Source organism: Danio rerio, chromosome 20 (genome assembly GCF_052040795.2).
Source record: "Danio rerio strain M-AB ecotype USA chromosome 20, GRCz13ab, whole genome shotgun sequence".
NCBI lineage: Eukaryota > Metazoa > Chordata > Actinopteri > Cypriniformes > Danionidae > Danio > Danio rerio.
The window spans coordinates 37,594,154-37,617,413 of NC_141040.1; the positions used below are offsets into that span (position 1 = coordinate 37,594,154).

Below are 23,260 nucleotides of genomic sequence, written 5' to 3' on the forward strand. Positions count from 1 at the left end.
TTGGAAAACCATTAAAACAAATTCCCTTGTATTTTCCCACCATAAACATATAAGTGTGAACAGCCAATTAAAATGTAGCAAGTTACTGTCAGTGCCAGTGGTGTAGTGCTTAGTGCGTCGACATATGCACTCTGGTGCTCATGGCGACCCGAGTTCGATTCCCGCCTCGCGGTCCTATGTCGATCCTTTTCCTCTCTTTACTACTCATGCTATCTTGTCAATACTCTCTACTGTCCTATACAATAAAGGTGAAAACCCCTAAAAAATAATTATAAAAAAATGTAGTAAGTTAGTAGTCTAGTATGGAACACTGACATGGACATCACTTATGAAATTATTAGTCAGCAACTCTCACATGGTCATCCACTGAAGCTAAGCAGGGTGGCCCTTGGTCAGTACCTGGATGGGAGACTACATGGGAAAGCTAGGTTGCAGACGGAAGTAGTGTTATGCCAGCAGGGGGCACTCAACCTGTGGTCTGTGTGGGTCCTAAGGCCCCAGTATAGTGAAGGGGGCTCTATACCGCTCTATACTGAGCGTTGTCTTTCGGATGACACGTAAACCAAGGTCCTGACTCTCTGGGGTCATTTAAAAACCCAGGATGTCCTTCTAAAAAGAGTAGGGGTTTAACCCTAACATCCTGGCCACTGGCCTCTGTCCATCATGGCCTCCTAACCATCCCCATATCATAATTGGCTTCATTGCTCTGTCTTCTCTTCACCAATCAGCAGGCGTGCGGTCTAGCAGAATATGGCTGCCCTCGCGTCATTTAGGTGGATGCTACACACTGGTGGAACAGTCATTAACGGTTGAGTGTCTATGTGTCTATCCTGTTGCAAAATGCTTTAAAAATCCTACATGCCGGTAGTTTGATTGCGGTGTTTACATGTCTGTACTGCTCTTCAATAATGTGTCTAAAATCGGCATACTGCACTTGACTTAATTCGATTTCTGTTTAGTTCGATTATGACCTTAATCGAATTAAATTAATATAAAAAATCTCTTTACATGGTCGACTCTTAATCTGAGTATTGTCTTAATTGAACTAAAATCAGATTATTGGTGTCCATGTGAATGTACTTACTAGCAGTGTTGAAATAGAGAAGATTGTTAACCATTTTACTAACTTCTACACTTCTTCAAATTCAGGAAAGTTTAATTAAATTATCGAGGCTTTATAAATAGATTATAATCTTTCCTTTAAAGTGATCAAGTTTTTGAAAATATTTGGAAATACAAAAAGGTTGGTGACAGTAATCCATAAATCACCATGGCATAAAAATATAATCCATCATCACATCTTCATATACAGACTAATACAATATCTTCTTCATTTCTCTTTTGTCAGGGGTTTCTTGTTGAAAGTAAACTGCTGATGCTGTTGTCTCCTCTGGAGAAGAATGAACAGTCCCTCATAAAGCTAGATGCCATTTTCTCTGTAAGTATAATAAGGCAAATATTGCTCATCAGTAGGGAACCTCACCACCATATCCTCAATAACTATGAATTGTATTAACTCATCTGGCACTTTATTAGATTAAACAATGCAATGATCATTAATGTATATTTTTTAATCATTCAGTCTTAACTCAAAACATTTATGCATGTAGTCAGGGTCAAGACAGCTCAAACTCACTTTGAATGGAGAAGAAAGGTCATTTTAAGTGACTTTAAAAGTGGTATGGTTGTTGGTGCCAGATTTGCTGGAATAAATCTATTAGGATTTTCATGCACAATAATCTCTACACTGTAAAAAATTCTGGGTTCCACACAAAACCTTCTTGTTGTCCCAACACCACTAGACTAAGTTAATTTGATTGTTTTTACAAATGTAAGTATGTTATTGAAAAACCTCAAGTGAGTTGTTTCAGCTCATTTTGAATAAGTAGTTTGAACAAGTAGCCAATATCTTTTTTGAGTGTAGTGTTTATACAGAATGATCTGAAAATAAATAAATAAATATTCACTGAGAGGCAGTAATGTGGTTGAAAATGCTTTATTGATTCCAGGAGTTACAGGAGAATGGCCAAACTAGTTAAATCTGATATATTGTTGCTGTTTATGTACACCCCTTCATGACCACAGTAAAGTGATGACTACTTCCAGCATAACAATCCATGTCACAAAACATCTCAAACTGGTTTCCAAAACATGACAATGGGTTCACTAGACTCAAATGGCCAACACAAACTGCAAAATAGTACCGTTGTGATGCGGTTGAGAAATTGTTTAAAATTTCGAAAGAACATTTCCAGCTTTTTACTGGATCAATGTCATTAAGGCAAAAGTGGGTTCAAGAATGGTGTACTTAATACACTGGCCAATGAGTGTTGTTATATTTTTACATAATCATAACCAGCATTATCAAAATCCACGTTGATTTCTTCTTTTAATGCATACAGGCAATCGGAATTGAGAGTGAGAAGGATGTGTATAAAATGGCAGAGTTCTTCATGAACTACAGACAACATGAGAGTAAATATACGAAGGTAAATCTATTCTCCCATCAGCTGAACTCTCACAGAGCCACAGGAAATGAATGAACATTTCTCCTTTGTCTTTGTTTAGGATGAGACAGCCAATGGGCAGGGAGAGTCAGCAGAAGAGCTGTCTAACCTCATCCACACTGAAGACCTGCTGGCGGCTCTCAAAGATTTTACAGCCCAGTTCTGCAGACAGTCAGTGCAACTGCAAGTTCAAACTTCGATATTTCAACTCTCATGCATATTCCCTAAAATATATATCATGTTATTTTGTGTCCAGAGATGTTCAGGCTTCGCATAAAAGCAGTATTTTGGGGTTGGATATGAGAGATGATTCTGAGGATGCAGTGTATTGGGAAAGCATTGCTAATGTCATGCCTGAGTCCAAACTCAAGCTATGGGACGCTCTAGATACAGCTCTCAACAAATACCAGTAAGTCAACTGAGTTGGACTTAATCAATAGAAAATAAGGTAAACTGTTTCTCAATGATGCTTTCTCCTCAGTGCTGTACTGACTGAAAGGACCGAGCTTCTGATGGAAACACAGAACATACAACAGCAGAATTCTGAGCTTAGACAGCTGCTGCATCTTTACACGACCTCCAAGGTGATGACTGAACGCATTACGTTATGTTAAGGTTCAGTTTGGCTGTTCAGTTTAATTCATTTTTAATTAAACCAACCTGATTTCTCTTGACAGGCCCAGTGAATCCTGAGCTGGAGTTACAGACCACTAAAATGAGACGGTTCCCATGTGATGTACTCTAGAAATATAGACTAAGTAAAATGTAGGGTACATTTTTTTTGGACGATTAAAAATGTGAAGCTTAAGGTAATTATAATGAAAAAACAAACCAGCTTCAACAAGAGAATCAGAAAATATTCATTTAAAAGCATGTTAGGTGCATATATAGCCTTTTTATCAAGTGAAAATTCTCTGCACTACAGATTTCACTTTTCACAACTAGATGGGGACATTTCTTCAAAAATAAAAGCATGCACAATCACTTTTGCTATTCTTTAAACTATAATTGAAATCATTCAGAAATTACATTGAATTAAAAACAGACATGAGCACAGAAGCTCTTTAATATCTCACACTTTGAAAATTGCTTTATATAGTAATCAGCATAAAGACGGAGCTGTAATCCATATGAGTGAAATTGTATTCTCAACACTGCAGTTAGGCTTGTACTGGGGTTTCCACTTTTTAACTTTTCCAAGCTTGCACTCTAGAGGGAGAAATCTGAATATAAAAACTGAAGTCCTGCATGTGCATGATATATTTCAGAGAGTAAGCCCTTAGAGCAAAAAATCATTTCAAATAAGCAATTGAATGGAAAAAAAAATGGAAAATTACTAGCCATTTACTCACTTTGAAGTTGTTTCAAATCTTTGTTAATTTCTTCTTTCTGTTAAAAACAAAAGAAAATATTTTGAAAAATGCTGGTCTGTTCCCACTGACATACAGTGCTCAGCTTAAATGAGTACACCCCATTTTGAAAATGAATATTTTTCTCCATTTCTCAGTGAATATTATTTTATTGGGTATTATTTTTGTCTATTTGAACAAAAGATATATATTAAATAGATATATTTATTAAAATAATAATATAGTCACAGAACATGCTTCAAAATGGAAAGATAATACCATTTAATTCATGCTAAATGTTGCAACAAAAAAAAATTGCATTTAAACAGTTTTTTTTTGTTTGCTTCTCTTGATTTTTGCATTTTTTTAACATTTTTGTTTAATATTTTTCCCTAGAATATAAATTTGGGCTAATCATTTTTGAACCATTATTGTTTGGTATTTTGTTAGACAAGCTCCAGATTTGGCTTCAGTACTGAATAAACTAATGTATATGCACAAATATAATATTGTAAAGCATCCTATAGAATATGGGGGAGTGTGCTCGTATGTGCTGAGCACTGTACATACTAGGAAAAGAATACGATGTTAGACAATGGTTACCAGTTTTCAACATCTTTTTGTATACAACAGAAGAAGAAAACTCCATTAACTGAAAGTGGACATTTTGTGTGAACGATAACTTTAAAGTTTTTTAACACGTAAAATGTGGAAATATTTATATAAAATTTTGAAAAGCAAGGCACTCCCATCAGACTGTTTGTTTTCTTTTTGAGCTTGTTGAAATCGTTTTAAGATAAAGACTGTTAGATGATTAAAAGTGTTTGATATCATTTTTTTTTATTGTTTTATTAATTTTATTTTAAGTGATCAGTCCAAGGTGCTGTTTAAAGACTATACTTTTCAGTCGTCTTTTCCTATGGGGTAATGCAGATTAAAAAAGAAAGCAAGAGTTAGTTGCTAACGAAAGTCTTCTTGTCCTAGTTCTATCTAATAATTTCGGTTTAATCAGGGGCTAAATCTTGCTGTGTCCACTATTCATCCCTAGAGGGTGACATTTCAACATTAATTGGCGTCAGGGGCAAATAAGTTCTTTGAGGTGCTGTATGCATTATCAATCCTTGTGTGACGGCTATTTCTACTTTATTCCTATTAGCAGTGTTTGACCAAACAAATATGTTTTTCACTGGAAACATTACCCTTGAAATAATATAAAAAGTACGAGCATAAAAAGTTGAACAATGTGTAAGTGCCATAAAATCGAAGGTCCATTTTTTTTTAAATGTGCCCCTATCAATTTAATCTCTGCAAGAGTTTAGGTTTTACGACTGTGTGAGTTGCAGCCTGTTCCTGGTCCTTCAATCTGAAAACATAAATTATGAGTTGTCCCCCTCCCATCATCACGCCCGTTCCGGCACACACACTCACACACACACACACACACACACACACACACACACACTCTCTCTCTCTCTCTCTCTCTCTCTCTCTCTCTCTCTCTCTCTCTCTCTCTCTCTCTCTCTCTCTCTCTCTCTCTCTCTCTCTCTCTCTCTCTCACCTTATTTCTGCTCCTCTTGTACTGTCGGGTTTATTCTTCTCTCAATCGGACATCATGCAACTGAAGCTTTTTAGACTTTCTGTACAGTTTGACCCAAATATAAGCAGATTTTATCTCAGCTAAAATGGTACTTTGCTTCAATAATAATCTTTAGCGCTATTTTTATTAACGCAACAACAAGACGTTGCGATTTAAATTAAGTAAGATAAATTAACATAAATATGGAATCATTAAGGGAAGCATACATTTTGCACGCTTTCGGATTTATTCTGCTCTCAACACGGACATCCTGCAGCTGAAGTCAAGCAGTCCGAGACTTTCTTTACAGTTCTCTAAATACAAGTAAGTTTGATCATATCTGACGCTCTGCATGAAATATAATGTTCATATATTCATTTCTGACGTTTCAGATTAAAGATTAACCTATTTCATTCTATAGTTTAATATTAGTTTTTATCCTTAATTTAGTCAAACAGTACGTTTACAATTAAAATACAAATTATTTATTTATTTTAAATTAAACAATTTTAATAGCATGCCATATAATAAGGCTCGTTTTCAAGGTAGAAAATAAAGGCTTCGGCTATTTTTCAAATGTCAAATGGGGTAAGTAGCCAGGGGGATACGGTTGGTTCGAAAGACCCACCCCCTCTGACAAAGTCCAGAATTTGGCCCCTGTATGAGCTATTAGGCTAATAGGGCCCCTATTGGTCCCATTTCTGACAGTATGCCATCATAAATTGTGAAAATAACCGACAAAGGAAGGCTTTAAGACAAATAAAAAATTTTATTACAATTGTCCAAAAGGTTTGTGGGGATTTTTCTTTAAGCTATTGACAGATTAATTTGGGTTGAATATTGAAGAAAAACAATCTCTTAATTTAACTTTTTGTATAAACCTCATTTTATTTATTGGAAGTTTTTTTGTACATAAATGTAAATATAGTCAATGTAAGCAAAATTTTGTTTTTTAAACGAGAATTAGATCTGTACTTATAAAACATCACAGAGTCTCATAACAAGAAAACAATTAAAACTTAGAAAACATGTGCTGTATTTAATATTTTGCATTAGTTTGTATAATTTGTATGTGCCCTTTCTTATTTATTTATTGTTTCTTATTTTTTTCTCATTGTCTTTCTTTTGCTTTATATTTCTTAAAAAACTGTCATATTTCTTTAAAATTGCCCCATTGTTGCAAAAAAATAATATTTGTATTGTATGTACTATACTTCTATCTGTTTGTATTTTTATGTTGTAATTGCCTGTAGATATTGAAATAAAAAGATATAATAATAATTCAAATTTATACATTCTGACTGACTGAGCTGGCTAGTTTATGATTTATTCTTATACTTCATTTTACATTTTTTATTTCAATATTCTACTCTCAAACCATTATTCATAAAATTGTAATAACTTGCAGCCTAAATGCACATTTTTAAATAAACACTTTGTGGTCAAATATTATGGTACGCAAGCAAAATTATAGTAAATATTTTTGTTGCCTCAAAAAGTGTGGTTATGATCACTATCTGACAAGCTAATGCAGCAAAGATTAGTGCTTAAGATGTCACTAAACTGTAGTATTTGATCATTATACTTTAATAGAAATTGAGCAGAATAACTGCAAAAAGCTCCACTTATTGAGAAAATTACCCCTTTCTGGCTAGGGGCCTGGTTATTAAATATATAAAACTGATTTTCTAAAATTCACCTAGTGAATGTCTAAACCAATTTCCCTAAATATTTAACTACTATTCATAGACTTTTTACAACCTAGTTATGATCCTCAATATGAAAGCTATTCTTTTATTTTTCTGTGAAACTCTGACTTGCAGCTATCAGATGACATGTGGGAGTTCCCGAGGACTCGTTACGCGGATTGTAACGGCTCAGAAGCGAGCGAGGAGACGGAGATTTCTGTGAATATCGGAGGTGTCAAGCACACTCTCTACGGGGACGTGCTGAACCGATATCCCGAGACGCGTTTGGCGGAGCTGCTGAACCGAGTCTCTGATTCCGCAGAAGATCTCTCCGGGCTCTGCGATGACTACGACGACTTAAAACGGGAGTTTTACTTCGACAGAGACCCAGAGGCATTTAAATGCATCCTAGAGCTGTACTACTACGGAGAGATTCACATGAAACGAGGAATCTGTCCCATGTGCTTCATGAAAGAGATGGACTACTGGGGAATCGACGAGGACTATCTGGATGAATGCTGCAGATGTAGTTTAAATGAGGTGGAAACCGAGCTGGCGGAAATAGCAGAGAAGGTCAAGACCATCCTGGATGACCTGGAGGATGATGATGATTATGCGAGGGTCAGCAGAAGCCAGAGGTGCCAGACCTTCCTGTGGAAGCTCATGGAGAAACCGGAGTCCTCTGTCGCAGCGCGCGTGATCGCGGTGGTGTCGTTCGTGTTCATCCTGCTGTCCTCTGTGGTCATGTGCGTTGGCACCATTCCGGAGCTGCAGGTGCAAGATGATGAGGGTCACCTCACGGAGCACCCGACCCTCGAGGCCATCGAGACGGCCTGCATCATCTGGTTCACAGTGGAATACGTTTTGCGCCTCGCGTCCTCTTCAAGCAAATTGCACTTTGTGTTTTCCTTCCTGAACATAATCGACTTCCTCGCCATCATGCCTTTTTATGTAGTGCTGATTCTTACGCATTTGGGCACTGCTATGATGGAGCTCGCCAATGTGCAACAGGCGGTGCAGGCTCTGCGCATCATGCGTATCGCGCGCATCTTCAAACTCGCGCGCCACTCGTCAGGTCTACAAACGTTAACGTTCGCGCTCAAAAGCAGCCTGAAAGAGCTGGGTCTGCTGCTCATGTATATGAGTGTGGGGATTTTTCTGTTCTCCGCGCTGGGTTACACGATGGAGCAGAGCCACCCAGAGACCATGTTCACCAGCATCCCGCAGTCCTTCTGGTGGGCCATCATTACTATGACTACTGTGGGATATGGAGACATCTATCCTAAAACCACGCTGGGCAGATGTAACGCAGCGGTCAGTTTCTTGTGTGGCGTGATAGCCATCGCGTTGCCGATCCACCCGATTATCAACAACTTCGTCATCGTGTACAGTAAACAGCGCGTGCTCGAGACCGCAGCCAAGCACGAGATTGAGCTCATGGCGTTACGCGCGAAGGAGGAGGCGCAGGAGTGTCCGGAGGCTGAGAGAAGAGCGGCTTCAGTTGGCAGCAGCTCGATGTGGGACAGTGCAGCTGTGAGCGCCTCTCAGAGTGACTCCTTCATCCCTTTACTCGGTGAGACAGCCACGGTGTCCAAAAACCAACGTGCCCACAAATGCAACAACTAGAGGGATTTACTAATAATTACGAACAGTTTACTTTGATGCTTAGAAACCGAAATCAATAATAGGTCTAGGTAAACGCTTGCTAGTCCATCCATCCATCCATCCATCCATCCATCCATCCATCCATCCATCCATCTAACTATCTATCTATCTATCTATCTATCTATCTATCTATCTATCTATCTATCTATCTATCTATCTATCTATCTATCTATCTATCTATCTATCTATCTATCTATCTATCTATCTATCTATCTATCTATCTAATCTTTAGTTGATCTCAGCTCAACAACCAATCTACTATTTGAAAGCATAACTCAGCTAAAAATGTAATTAGCTGTTAAAGGAATAGTTTATCCAAAAATTAAAATCTGTGATCATTTACTCACCCTTCACCTTTACCAAACCAGTTTGATGATTTGTTATCTGTTGAATACAAAAGAAGTTATTTTTAAGAATGTTGGAAATCTGTAACTATTCACTTGGTTAGTCACATAGTTTTACAATGTGTGTGAATAGTTTCAAACATTCATTAAAATATATATATATATATATTTATTTTTTTGCTCAACAGAACAAAAAATGTGAACAAATAAAGAGTAAATGATGAAAGATTTTTCAATGTTTGATGAACTATTCCTTTCGTTTACTCCCCCTCAGGCTTTCCAAGATGTGTGTGTTTTTTTCTTTTGCATTTAATGGTCATCAAAGAAGCTTTTTAGCAGAAGCTGTGGTCCTTGATGGTTTGGAAAATGGTAGTAGATGACTCTGAGAGTCAAACAAATAACAAGCAAAACAGTTTTCAAACTTGTGGCTCCCGTGAAGGGAAAATGTTCAGCCTCTGCAGGAACCCTACATTTTGAAAGGCCTGAGGGGGTGTAAATTAACAGCAAATTTACAATTTGGATGAATTATCTGAAATAAAAACACAATTTCAATATGAACAAAATATCTCCGTTTGAGGTTTGTAGTCTAAAAAGAATGCTAAGATGCACTACTTATATAGACTGTTTTCCCATTTAAAAATAATGATTTAAAATCAGTTAAAGGGTCCATATATATATATATGTGTGTGTGTGTGTGTGTGTTTTAAGGAACAATAAACAATTAAAACATTTCAGAAAAAAAGAGTACAAATAACCATATAACATGCATAACTGAAAATAAAATTACTTGTAAAATAAAATCTATCCTCTTATCCACATTTAAGACCTCAAGACTCATGGTCTCTGAAGACGTCTTGCAGTAATGAGCATGTCAGACTAATCTCTTACAAGAATGAGCCTGAAGGAAGAAAAATAACTATTACTTTGTAATGCAATTAACGTACTGTGAAGCATACAAAAACATAACCTAATACATTTGTCTAACACCATAAACATCTGTTTTACTTTTCTTTCTACTTAAAAATCCTCCTCCTCAGGTTCTGCTGGACAGCATTAAAAAAAACCAACTGGAACTATAATTTAGCCTGAGCAACAGCAATAGTTTAGAACTAGACAATAATTCATGTTTTTACTGAATCACAATACCAGTCATGGGTATATTTGTAGGAATAGTCTATAGATCAAATTTGATTTTTTTTTCGAGATTTGAGATTTTTTTTTCTTTTATGTCAAAAAAAAAAAATAGTATAATCATTAAAACCCATGTTTAATTAAATCATTTTATTAATTTCATCCATTATTATATACCAAAGAGTAATTTTTGATTAGTGATATGAATTGCTAATAACTTCATTTGGTCAATCTGAAAAGGTGATTGTCCCAAAATGTAGATTTTTTTAACCTTCAAATCCAGGTTTTAAATAGTTCCATCTCGGCTGAATATTGTTCTTTCCTAATAAACCACACATCGAGGGATAGCTTATTTGTAACTCTGGACCACAACAAAGTCATATGGTAAATTATTTGAAAACTGAATAAATAAACTTACTTTTCCCTGATGTGTGTTACACTCTCTGAAATAAAGGTACAAGAGCTGTCACTCGGGTGGTACCTTTTCAAAAGGTACACATTTGTACTTAAAGGGTCCATACTGGTACCTTAAAAGTAATTTTGATTATACCTGAAAATTTTAAGAGGAACACTTTAAGTACTATGTACCCTTGAGGGATTAATATGGACCTTTATGGTACAAATTTGTATCTTTCGAAAAGGAACCACCCCAGTGAAAGCTCACATAGCTTTATTTCTGAGCGTGTAGGATTGGACAATATTGGGAGGAACAACTATTTGAAAATGTGTAATCTGAGATTTAAAAAAAATATATGGAGAAAATCACCTTTTAAAGTTGTCCAAATTAAGTACTTAGGATGGCATATTATTATTTTGTGTATTACAAAATATCTTCATGAAACATAATCTTTACTTAATATCCAAATGGTATACAAGAAAAAAATCAATCATTTTAATATCATGTATTTTTGGTTATTGCCAAAAAAAAAAATCATATGCAACATAAAGTTTAACCTTATGATTTTGTCACAGGCCACATATTGATATCTAAAACTTTGCTACACGACTGCATCCATACATTTCTGCAATGACTCAAATGACTTTTTAATAAAGTCATCTGGAATGGCAAAGAAAGAGTTCTTACAGGACTCCCAGGGTTCATCAAGATTCTTTGGATTCATCTTTAATGCCTCCTCCTTCATCTTACCCCAGACACGCTCAATAATGTTCATGTCTGGTGAGTGGCCTGGCCAATCCTGGAGAATCTTGACCTTTTTTGCTTTAAGGAACTTCAATGTGGAGGCTGAAGTATGAGAAGGAGCACTATCCTGCTGAAGATTTGTCTTCTTCTGGGGTTTATAATGTAATGGGCAGCACAAAAGTCCAGACACCTCAGGCTGTTGATGTTGCCATCTACTCTGCAGATCTCTCAAACGGCCCCATACAGAATGTAACCCCAAACCTTTCTTCCCCAAACTTGACTGATTTCTGTAAGAATCTTGGATCCATGTGGGTTCCAAAAAGTCTTCTGCAGTATCTGTGATGGTTGGGATGCAGTTCAACAGATGATTTATCGGAAAAATCTGCCTTCTCCCACTTTTCCAAATGATCTACTATAAGTCAAGTTATTATTTGTTGATCTAACAACTGAGATCGACAACAGGACCTTTGTCAGATAGTGGTATACATCTATGAAAATACATGTATACTACTTTATTTTTTCATCTCACCTGCCCATTAAACAACAGTGTGAACATCCACCCTCATCTTTTGGGATTTAAATGATGTGTCACTTGAGGGTGTGATTTTTACCACAGTGTTTTGATCGTCCCTTGGGGTGTGATTCACTCATTTGTTGGCTCCTAAAAGACATGGGTGGACATGGCTGTGTGTGGGTGTTATTCATTCCATCTAAGTGAATTAATGCATTGAATGTGTTTGTGCCCACACGGAAAGCTCTTTGTGTTTGTTTGTGTATGTATGGCTGGACACTGAGATACGGCTCAGATCTGGCTTGTGGGTGGACAAAAGAGCAGCCGGTGCTAATAGCCAATAATCACTGACCCCACCAGCGCATCTAAATCAGCATCTGCAACATAAATAACAGCTAAATGCACCTCTATAACTCTTCCAAACCACAAGGTTGTTGTTCAGATTTAGTTGAGCTAAAAGGAAAGCATCTGTTCTGTGCAGCTGACAGTGTCCAAAATCTAAATTGCACACGGATCAGTATTGAGTTACACACATTGCATTCAGAGCACACATTCAGACCCCCCTTACATCAGACACATTCTGGAACTTTAAAGCCCAACGCTTGTTGGCTTCTATAAATAACAAGGACAAATCAAGGATGATAGCTATAATGAGAATGAAAAAGAAAGATAATGCTTTAAAACAATCCTTCACCCAAAAATAATGTCTTGATTGTTCTTTCTTGTTATGTTGAACACAAAAGACGATGTTTTGAAAAATGTTGAAAACAAATAACCATTTACATATATATATATATATATATATATATATATATATATATATATATATATATATATATATATATATATAAACAAAAAAACATGCTAATTAATGGTTAACAATTTGAAATAAGTCAAGGTTAAGTAAATAATGACAGAATGTTTATATTTTGAAGGAACCACCCCTTTAAGAAATCATTTATTAACCGTGTTGTTTAAATGTTGTATAAATGATGTTTTTCAGACCAAAAAAATATATAAATAAAAGTCATAAATGACAATGAATAGTTACCAATATTAAAGGGATAGTTCATCCAAAAATGAAAACGCACTCATCACCATTCCTGGTTCCAAACCCATGTTTAATTTTGCTTAAGAACACAAAAGAGAATATTTTGAAACATTTTAGAAACTGGTAAGTCAGGTTTCCAACATTCTTCAAGATATCTTCTTTTGTGTTCAACAGAGTTTAGCAAATACATTTTCATTTTTGGATTAACTACACCTTTAAATGTTATATTAAAAGGATCACATAATAGTTCCAAGGGACATTTCTTAAATTCCAAATGTTATGGTGTTTAACAATAGGATAAATACACATTTCCGTAACACCAACATATTTTTGAAAGATCTACAAAATCAAATGATTGTCTCTGTTTTACTTTTTTCTCACTTAAAATCATTCTCCTCAGGAAGGTTACACTAGTTCTGCTGTACAGTATTTAAAAAAGCAGCAACTGATTGTCTGAATTACTATTTTAGCTTGAGCAACAGCAATAGTTCAGAACTAGACAAAATGGCATGTTTTAGTCTTAAGTACAGGTATTTGTAGGAATTCCTACAAACATCATTAGAATATTAATTAGAAACCATGTTCAATGAAAGCATTTTATTAATCTCCTTCGATAATTAAACCTAAGATAAATTTTTGATTAGTGATATGCATGACGGAGAACTTAACTTGAACAACATTAAAAGGTGAATTTCCCAAAATTTAGATTTGAACACTGGAATTTCAAACAGTTCCATCTCGGCCGAATATTATGCCATCCTAAAAACCCACAAATCAATGCAAAGCTTATTTGTAACTCTAAACCACAAACAAGTCATAAGGGTCAATATTCTGCAATTGAGATTTATAAATCACTTGAAACTGAATAAATAAACTTACTTTCCACTGATGTATGGTTTGTTAGGATTGGACAATATTAGGAAGAGGAATAGCTACTTGAAAATGTGAAATCTGAGAGTTCAAAATACAATATGGACAAAATCACCCTCAAAGTTGTCCAAATTAAGTACTTGGGATGAAGAGGATATTTTGAATTATTTTTGAATCTGGTAGTCATTGACATAATAGGAAAAAAATACTATGGAAGTCAGGTTTCCAACATTCTTCAAGATATCTTCTTTTGTGTTCAACAGAATTTAATAAATACATTTTCATTTTTGTTTAATGTTTTAAAAAGCAACACAGAATGGTTCTATGTCAGCGACATGTCATATATTCCAAATGTTATGGTGTTTAACCATATGATTTGTTGAAAGATTTATTGAAATATTATGTCGTAATAAACAAAACTCCTGACCTTGACTGTTGTTCTTCCATGCCAACAAAATACATTTTTAAAAACATTTTTTAATGCCACTGATGGTGCCATTCCACAAAGTGAAGTTTATTTATGAACTAATTTCTAGAGGATCATGTGCTTATGATTGTTTGCGGCCTGTCCCAATTTCAATTTACGATTCACCAATCAGACAATTCCTAAGCCACTATAAATACCTTAAGCTCCATATAACAGCCAGATTCGTTTTACAGAATCCCCCCTTCCACCCCTACTTCTCCTCCTTTCCTAGATGGGTGGCACGGTGGCCCAGTGGTTAGCACTGTTGCCTCACAAGAAGAACGTCACTGGTTCTAGTCCTTATTAAGCCAGCCAACGTTTCTGTGTGTAGTTTACGCATTCTCCCCGTGCTTCGCTGGTTTTCTCCCAAAACATTAAAGTAATTGACTAATCAAAATTGGCGCCATAGACATGCTTCTAGTAGGTGGTTATCTCTTAAGAGCAATTACTATCTGTTTATTAGCTACTACAGCAGGGTTCTCGAGATCTACCTGAGCTCAAACTCCCCTCTTGCCTTGCAAACCAGAGGGAGCCACGGGTTCAAGGATCTTATGAGCTCAGGGCTCTCTCCTGGGACAGCATGCCAAGTAAGTTTTATAATCAATCATCAGCTAAGTGTGAACTCTTGAAAAGATGTGAGTAGATTATTTAAATCGTATTATTTATCTTCACACTAAGAAACAAATTGTTATTTTAAGAACTGTTCACTGAAAAGTTAGTTAAAAACCCAGTTTTCTATGGCATCCCTATGAAAAAACATTACTCAAAGAATAAAGTGTACACTGAAACAACAACAAGAATAATAATAATAATAGTAATTATTATTATTATTATTACTATTATTATTGTTATTTGAGTGTACACTTTATTCTTTGAGTAATGTGTCTTGTTTGTTATAACAATTTGTCATCTGTCATCTGAGAGTAAACTAAAAGCCTGGAGGATTTCACTTTTAAAAACATTATGAAAAATGCAGGGATTTTTCACTTTACAGTAGTAAAGTAGTAATGAATGTGTGCATTTGAACTTCTTATGCATCAAATATGCGCTACAAACTTTTTCTTGATTGAGACAAGCTGAATTCTCCTTTCATCATTTGCAATGTTTTCAAATTTAATTGTTAGTCTTATAATTACAATTATAATATACTTAACATAAATATTTACTTATAATGGTTATAGGAGATGTGTTTAAGAGATTACATGCAGCGTCCCTAAATTACTCCCTTGGGTAAGGAGAGATCTCAACAAGTATTATACTTAGTGGGATAATGTATTTAACGCGTTATAAAGCTTGAAGCATCAAAATCGAAACACTTTATCGGCCGATCACCATGACAAGGAATCGGTACTCGGTATCGGCTGCAAAAATCCTGATCAGAGCATCCCTTAAAAAATGTATTAATAAAAAATTACAGTTACATTAAAAATGACACAGAGAAACATTATTATTGGAAGCAATTTCAAAATACTTCTTTCCATCCGCTGAAAAAATAAAAACATTGATATCCAATCAGAATCCATCCTGCTTTAAAGATATCAAGAGAAAGTGCTGAAAAAGTTCTAATAAACAATATTATTATTCATTCATTTATTTATTTTCCATCGGCTTAGTCTATTTTTTATCAGAGGTCACCACAGAGGAACGAACCCCCAGTCTATCCAGCATATATTTTATGCAGCGGATACCCTTCCAACTGCAACTCAGTACTAGGACACATCCACACACACTCTTTCACACACAAACACTACGGACAATTTATTTTATTCGATTCACCTATACCGCATGTCTCTGAACTGTGGGGGAAATCAGAACACCCGGAGAAAATCCACACGAAGACAGGGAGAACATGCAAACTCCCCACAGAAATGCCAACTGACCCAGCTGCGGCTCGAACCAGCGACCTTCTTGCTGTGAAGGCAGCAGTATAACCACTAAGCCACAATGTTATCATGTCCCTTTATAGTTCTCATGGTGTGAACAGGCAGTGCACACACAGCTGCTTACCATTTGCAGCATCAAATAAACAATGCTAGGTCACTGGGCTTGACCTTTGGCAAGTCTGCAAGGACAAGCATTTATTCTCAAAACAAAGTCAAACAGGTATGAGATCATCATTATTCATAGTTTATGTGAAGCCCCTACTGAGGAAGACAAAAGTGAGAAAGGGCAATCTAATGGAAAAGAAAGGTAATGACTGTGTTCAGATGAGCACATCCACTTATGGTTAATGTGGCAAAGACAACAGCAGCGGGTGTGATTTAAGGGCAGAGCATTCTGCTGTCTTTCACACTGTTGCCATCAAAGAGAATACATTTAGATGGGAACAAAGGGGAAAGGACACCTGCATTAATGATGCTTAAAAATACTTTAGCCTCAGTCTTTTCTTTTAGAGTAAACTATTAATTCACAAAAGAAAATTTCACAAGTACTTCTCACCACACTTTGGGTTTAAAGACTGTGGTTAAGCCTGAAGGCAAATCATCATAGCAATCAAAACTGACCTTTTCTTTTGGTGGGAAGATATAGAAAAAAAAATCAGAGAGAAACATTGAAGGGATTTTTTTTTGTTCACTGTTTTTTAGTTGATTTTCTGTTAATAATTCTTCTTGATTTACCATGGTCTTTTATGTCTGTCTTTCTGTCTATCACTTTAATGCCTTTTAATAGGGTTGGGCTATGTCGACCAATTTGGCATCGTACAATGTCTAATGTGAAACATCGCAATGGCATAGTCTTCGTAAGCAGAGATGAATTGATTATTTATGAATAATGAATAAATTCATAACGAGTTAATTATTTGTAACCGACCATTTCAACTACCTGACCTGCATGGTCTTTGTTTTACCCATAACCAGATCCAAACTAAATAGATAAGTTACACACAAATTACCACCTGTCAATCACTTTTTCCACGGGACTCTGGCATGCATAGGCAGAGTGATCAGTGTCAATATAATGGCATCCACAAACTTGGTTGGAAAAAAAAGCTGCACAACCAACAGGAACAAACCAACAGTATCTGAGGTTTTCGTTAAAATTACTAAGTACAAGTGTGAAAGCGAAAGATCGAAGCAGTGTACTACCGCTGTCACGTTACTTGACAGATTCAAAAGACAGAAGAGTCGTTAGATAGAAACAAGATGTATTAAATTACATGTTAATCAACTATTGTGAGATGCGATCCAGCGGTATATCCTTGGCCAACGTGCACTGCTTTCTGGGGTTTTGTGCCCAAAGCACCCGCTGACTGCCTGGAGCTCACGCGTCCACATATGCTGCAACGCATGCCTGTGTGTGTGGTCACATGATGTGCGTTTTTAGCGGTATAGAGGAAGATCTTTTCAGAAATGCTAGGTAAAACGTAGACGTGGATCATTTTCGTTCTAAATGGCCATTTTAAAATTAATACGTATAAGTGTAAATGAGGCCTAAGTGTGGATTTTTTGTGAGCGGCTTGCTGCTGCGATGGGGGTGAAGCCAAGTATCACGATGTCTGCTCGGCATCTTGATGTCTATCGGTAACGCTACCTTACAATCAGTTCATACAATTAACTTCAGGAATAGTTTTTCCAAAAATGAAAGTTATCCCCTGTTTTACTCATCCTCAATTCATCCTCAGTGTATTTGACTTTTTTTCGGTTCCACTTTATATTAAGTGTCCTTAACTACTATGTACTTGCATCAAAAAAATAAATACAATGTACTTACTGTGTTTATAATGTATTTGAGAACACTTGTGGTGCTTTTGAGTTGGGGTAGAGGTTGGGTTATGGACAGGTTTGGTGGTATGGGTAGGTTTAAGGGTGGGTTAAGGTGTAAGGGATGTTCAACAGTGTATTTACAAATGTAATTACAAAAGTTAATTGCAGATGTAATTACATACATGTATTTAATGAAGCATAAGTACACAGTAAATGCATGTATTTACACAATAAGTACATTGTAAGAAACTATTAATTCCTGTGTAAATACATATTAGTTAAGGCCACCTAATATAAAGTGGGACCTTTTTTTCTTTCAGACACAACCACAGTCAAGAATCGTTTTACATATTTTCCTGATGCACCTTTGATGCTAAATCAACTTTTGTAAGCTGTTTGTGGAGAAAGGTGTGTAGGTATATAGTGTCCACAGTCATATTAAAGTGATAGAAACACAAGTCTCATTTAAAAAAAATTCCTGACTTTAAAATAGGATTCAAATCCCAGTAATTTTGAGGTTTAATGCAAAGTGACGTAGAAATGTGGACTTCCTTATGCACCAAATTGATTGACAGACTTGTATTACCATGCCTCCATATTACCATGTATAAACATGTCCACAGAACAGGATCTGTTCCAACTCTCTGTGATCAGCTGCACCTCAAGAATGAGTTCTGACATATTTGAAAATTTTTTAAAACAGAGCATGTTTGTAATAAAGACAGTAAAATCGCTGCACTTTATAACCGCTGGAATCACCATAGCTGCATAGTGTCTGTAAAGGCGTGTGTGTGAACTGCAAACTTTGTTAGGGTATTTATGTGTGACTAATAATTTCAGAAATGTCTGAATGAACTCCACAATAAATACATCAAATAAACTTACTTGGTATTTTTGACTAATAAGCTGGACTTCAGCTTTATCCGAGTCTGTCTCTTTCACTGACTGCCGTTTATCTGACAAAACACATGAGAAGCAGACACACTTGAGAACGGTGGGTGGGGAGAACCAGCTCATTTGCATTTAAAGGCACAGGCTACAAAAACAGCTACATTGTTGCCAGACTTCAAAAAGGGCAAATTCTGCATTGTAAACTATATAATCCGATGGGTATTTTGAGCTGAAATTTACAGACACATTCTGATCACAAGGCATGGCATAATGAATAATTAACCGTATACTATTTAACAGTAATGCCAAGCCAAATTGTTTTCATGTTTGCCATCCTCTTTGTGGTAAACAAAATTTGTGGCAAGTGATTGACTGTGAATTCCAAGAACTTAAGCTACAAATGCTTTGAGTCAGAGGTCAGACAAAAAATTGTAAAGAATACAGATAAGGAAAAGATTTAAGTTCATCATTTTTAAATAAAAAAATACCTTTGTTACAAAAACACATCAATCCTCTTCATAAGACATGCATTAACCCTTGGTGGTGTATGGGTTAGTTTGACGATTTAAATTCAAACTTAAAAACACTCCAGATTAAAGGTATATACACCAAGGATAGCTTGAGTGTAAGTAAATATTGGGCTAGTCCTATAACTATTCCTTCAATGAGCCTAGATGTAGTGAAGCAGGGGTCCTGTTCACCTTTTAAATAGCAAATACAATTGCATCTCAAAATATTTATCTGTAACTCCTAAGGCTATGAAGCAAGCATTGCCTTTTACTAAAAGCAAGTTCTGAGAGAAATCGATGAAGTATTTTGATATGCTGAGTGAGTAAAGTGCACCGGTTAGTGGGAACATGGACGATTGCCACAACCACATTAAAAACACACTATGTCAAATTACTCCTATGTTAACCTATTTGCTAAATGAGGGCAAGAAGAATACAAATAAACTGACTAGTAAACACAAACTTCCTGTTGATAGAAGCCCTCTAGTCCAACACAGATGATGCCGTTACAGTTGTGCGTGCAGTGTTTAGCTGTCAGGAGACACGCGCCTCTCAGCAGCCATTCTTCAGCAGCTCATGTCATCTCAGCTGCTGGGAGGAATCTCAATCTGGTCGGACTAAAAGAAGTGACAGTCACACTATAGTCTGCTCACAACAGCAAGGTCATCCTGAGAACAGCACAGGCACGCTGAGATTGAAAAGCCCACTAAATCCTTGCTCCTAAATCTCACGCAGACACATGTCGTCCATAACATTCCCACCCTTCAGTTCGCCACGACCCCACAAAAGACACACTTTTATTGCAGATATATTTCACACGCTGTGCTTACATTATCAGCAGACGCCTAATTAAGAAAATTGGCCATGAGTGGCAGAGGAAGCCTGGTCCAGTGCGGAGTATAGCTCCATTACTCTGGATAATTATTCACTGGCATAAAGCAGAATGATGATCATATTTCTCTCAGGGTATGGGCAATATTTTAAGCAAGGTTTTGGCACGGAGTTCTTAAAAGAGTGAGTGTGACCTTTATTTAAAAAAAATAAATGTTTTATTTCTTTACTAATGGATCAGTGTTTCAGACACCACTTTTTGTTCGTCCATCCTTCAGACTATATCCACAACTCCAAGGGCGCAGCTGCACATTTACTGATGGGTATGCGGTAAAAGATATAATTACATTAAGCATGTTAAGTTACAAAGGGCAAAAGAACTTGGCAATTACTTCTCATATGCATACTGTGAGAGGTGTAAGGTCTGTCTTTGCATGAACAATTGACTGAAACTGCTATTATACCTCTCACTAAGTGAAATAAAAGACTGTAAACTGTTTAGTTTAAAAAAATAAACAGACAAACTGCCTAAAATGATCTGTTTTATTGAAATGTTATGGGCAAACTTTGTGTGTAGCTAAAAATTAAAATAGTTTTGAGCAAAAGAAGTTACCAAAAGGCCTGATGAATCAATATGACACATAATAAATTAATAAAAACATGTATATGGTATGAAAAATTGGGGGAAGGAGTGGAATGATTTTTTATTTAATAAAATACAATATTATATACATATAAAATGCTAAATAAACATTTTTAACAAAAAACATGTATTTTTATTATTTGAAACTTTTAATCTGGATCATTTCATAAGTACACTGTTAACCCTTACTGTAGATTATGCAGTAAATAACTGTAAAATAGCCAGTGTTTTGCTGTATTAAAAGGAAACAGTATTTTACTGTAAAAGGAGCAGGATTTGTATGAAATTTTGTAGTGCAAAGAATAAATTACAGTAATTTACTTTATGTACCCATTACAGATAGTTACTGTGATAATAAATGGTAAATTACTGCTCAACCATTATTACCCCATGTACTGCTTTATGTTGCTATATATATATATATATATATATATATATATATATATATATATATATATATATATATATATATATATATATATATATATATATATATATATATACTGTTCAGTTTTGGTATGTGTATGGTCAGTATTGAGGAGAAAGTGAGACCATGCATTGATGATAAGTTAAATTTCTCTGCACCCATCTCTGTGTTTTCTTTGGTTCCTTTTATGTTTTTAACATTGAGTATCAGGAGTCAACCAATGTCAATGTCACAGAGCTAATTAAAAGGTAAAGATATCGACGAGATGCATTTAAAGGCAAAAATATTCACACAGAGCAACCAAATTATCATAATCATTTTTATAACTTTGTTTACTTTTCTATAATTAATTTAATTTGCCTAGTTTAGCCAATAGTTAAGCTTTTAAATTGCACTTTAAGCTGAATATTAGTATTTTGCTAATTAACTATTAAAAATGTGTTATTTAAAAAATATGTTAAACAGCACGTACATACATTTTCGCAGAGACTCAATGAATTTGTTTGGAGAAGTTGGTAAAAATGGCATTAACAGTATAGTATAAAGACTTTCCTAAATAAATGTATTAATCAGGTTATTTGTTTTTTATTATTATTATTACTACAGGTTTGGAACAACATGAGGATCAGATTATTTATTTATTTTTTATTTTTTTGCTTTGGATGACGTTTGTATATTGTTTGTATATTATTGTTTTTATTCAATGATATGTGCATGATTGTGATAAATGTAGGCAATTCCTTTGAAAATATGCTATGTACCAAGGATGTCAAACTCCTGGAGGGCCGCAGCCCAGCAGAATTTAGTTCCAGCCCTGCTTCAACACACTACCTTTAGATTTAGTTTGATCAGGTGTGTTTAATTAGTATAACTGCACTGTTACTCTGTAGATTGTGCAGTAAATAACTGCAAAATAGCCAGTGTTTTGCTGTAATAAAAGAAAACATTTATTATTTATTAACACATTATTTTACTGTGAAAGGAGTAGACTTTGTATGAAATTGTGTAGTGCAAAGAATTAATTCCAATAAATTCTCTGATGGTTTATGTTGCTACAGTATTTATAGAGACGTGCATTTTAAAGGCAGAAAATAATGATTTAGGCATCACCATACACTCCCACAGGCTGTCTGTCTTATTCTAAACACAAAGGTGTTAGAAATAGTTTTCAGAAAATGCCGGCCCTTTAAGGGAGCCAGGTGTTTGATTTGTTTACTGCTGAGTGTGCTCTATTCTCTGTCCATCAATTCAGATGTAGAGTCTGATATGTTTTAGGCTTTAAATAAGAATCTATAATGAGAAAGTAAAATGTGTTCAAATGTTTTTGAGGGTTTCTAAAATAAGGCTGTGTTTTAAGTTATATTGTTGTTATCTTGAACTGTGTACTTGAAAGCTACATTGTTAGCTAGTTAGCCTCTCCTCATATAACTTCTTACATTACTTTTGTTTAAGTATTTATTGGATATTGCACACTGCCATAATGTACAGATGCTAACAGTTGTATGTATCTTTCTGGCAACTAAGCCAACATTAAATTCCTCCATCTCAGTAAGGTAACATGTGCACATCATCACAGGGAATCACAAAAACATGAGACACATAGCCATCCACACACAAATGCTCCACTGTCCGGTCCCAGGTTGTGAGTTTGTTGCTAAGTATTTTTCAGAGCAGTGTTTCCACCTATGAATTTATATTAGAAACAATAATAAAGTTTGTTGTCATGAGATAATTATAACAATAAAAGATTGGATCCTTTGGTTTTTCGGTGTTGCCAACTTTATTTTTTATAATTACTTTAAACTTTTTATTGAGATCTAACACAGTTTTTAATTATTTAAAACTTTAAACTTTAAAATAATTATGTTGTGTTTTTTGCTGTTCATTTGCTGATCTACCCTCCTGCAGATTTCAGTTGCTATTCATTTCAAACACACCTAAACCAATTAATTAGGA

The 23,260-nt window shown here is 35.4% G+C and overlaps 3 protein-coding genes across 5 annotated transcripts in view; 2 read left to right on the forward strand and 1 right to left on the reverse strand.

The window, feature by feature from the left end:
• The window catches only part of drc1 (dynein regulatory complex subunit 1 homolog (Chlamydomonas)), a 12,195-nt gene extending 7,504 nt beyond the window's left edge, over positions 1–4,691 (forward strand). The window contains exons 11-17 of one of the 2 annotated variants that reach the window (XR_015517395.1): positions 1,349–1,438; positions 2,403–2,489; positions 2,569–2,678; positions 2,764–2,916; positions 2,989–3,091; positions 3,185–3,954; positions 4,430–4,691. Coding sequence is in view for 1 of the 2 variants with exons in the window: in NM_001127468.1 (NP_001120940.1) it covers positions 1,349–1,438; positions 2,403–2,489; positions 2,569–2,678; positions 2,764–2,916; positions 2,989–3,091; positions 3,185–3,193 (552 nt within the window). In the remaining variant the exon portion in view is untranslated. Of the gene's footprint in view, positions 1–1,348; positions 1,439–2,402; positions 2,490–2,568; positions 2,679–2,763; positions 2,917–2,988; positions 3,092–3,184; positions 3,955–4,429 lie in introns of those variants that run through there. The other variant, NM_001127468.1, reaches the window with a different exon arrangement.
• LOC137488592 (rho-associated protein kinase 2-like) overlaps positions 1,981–23,260 on the reverse strand; it is a 57,005-nt gene continuing 35,725 nt past the window's right edge. Inside the window, exons 6-8 of the mRNA XM_087298435.1 lie at positions 18,889–18,959; positions 3,849–3,896; positions 1,981–3,716 (exon numbers count right to left, since the gene is read on the reverse strand). Coding sequence (XP_087154561.1) covers positions 3,852–3,896; positions 18,889–18,959 — 116 coding nt within the window. The 3' untranslated portion in view covers positions 1,981–3,716; positions 3,849–3,851. The remainder of the gene's footprint in view (positions 3,717–3,848; positions 3,897–18,888; positions 18,960–23,260) is intronic.
• Positions 5,447–9,954, forward strand: kcnf1a (potassium voltage-gated channel, subfamily F, member 1a). 2 transcript variants are annotated; one of them, XM_087297083.1, is made up of 2 exons: positions 5,447–5,756; positions 7,256–9,954. In XM_087297083.1, exon 2 carries the CDS (start codon positions 7,268–7,270, stop codon positions 8,744–8,746), a length of 1,479 nt encoding a protein of 492 aa, XP_087153209.1. In that variant the 5' UTR covers positions 5,447–5,756; positions 7,256–7,267; the 3' UTR covers positions 8,747–9,954.

Coding starts and splice junctions, on each gene's coding strand:
- kcnf1a (XM_087297083.1), top strand. CDS start 7,268: ATGTGGGAGTTCCCGAGGACTCGTTACGCGGATTGTAACGGCTCAGAA.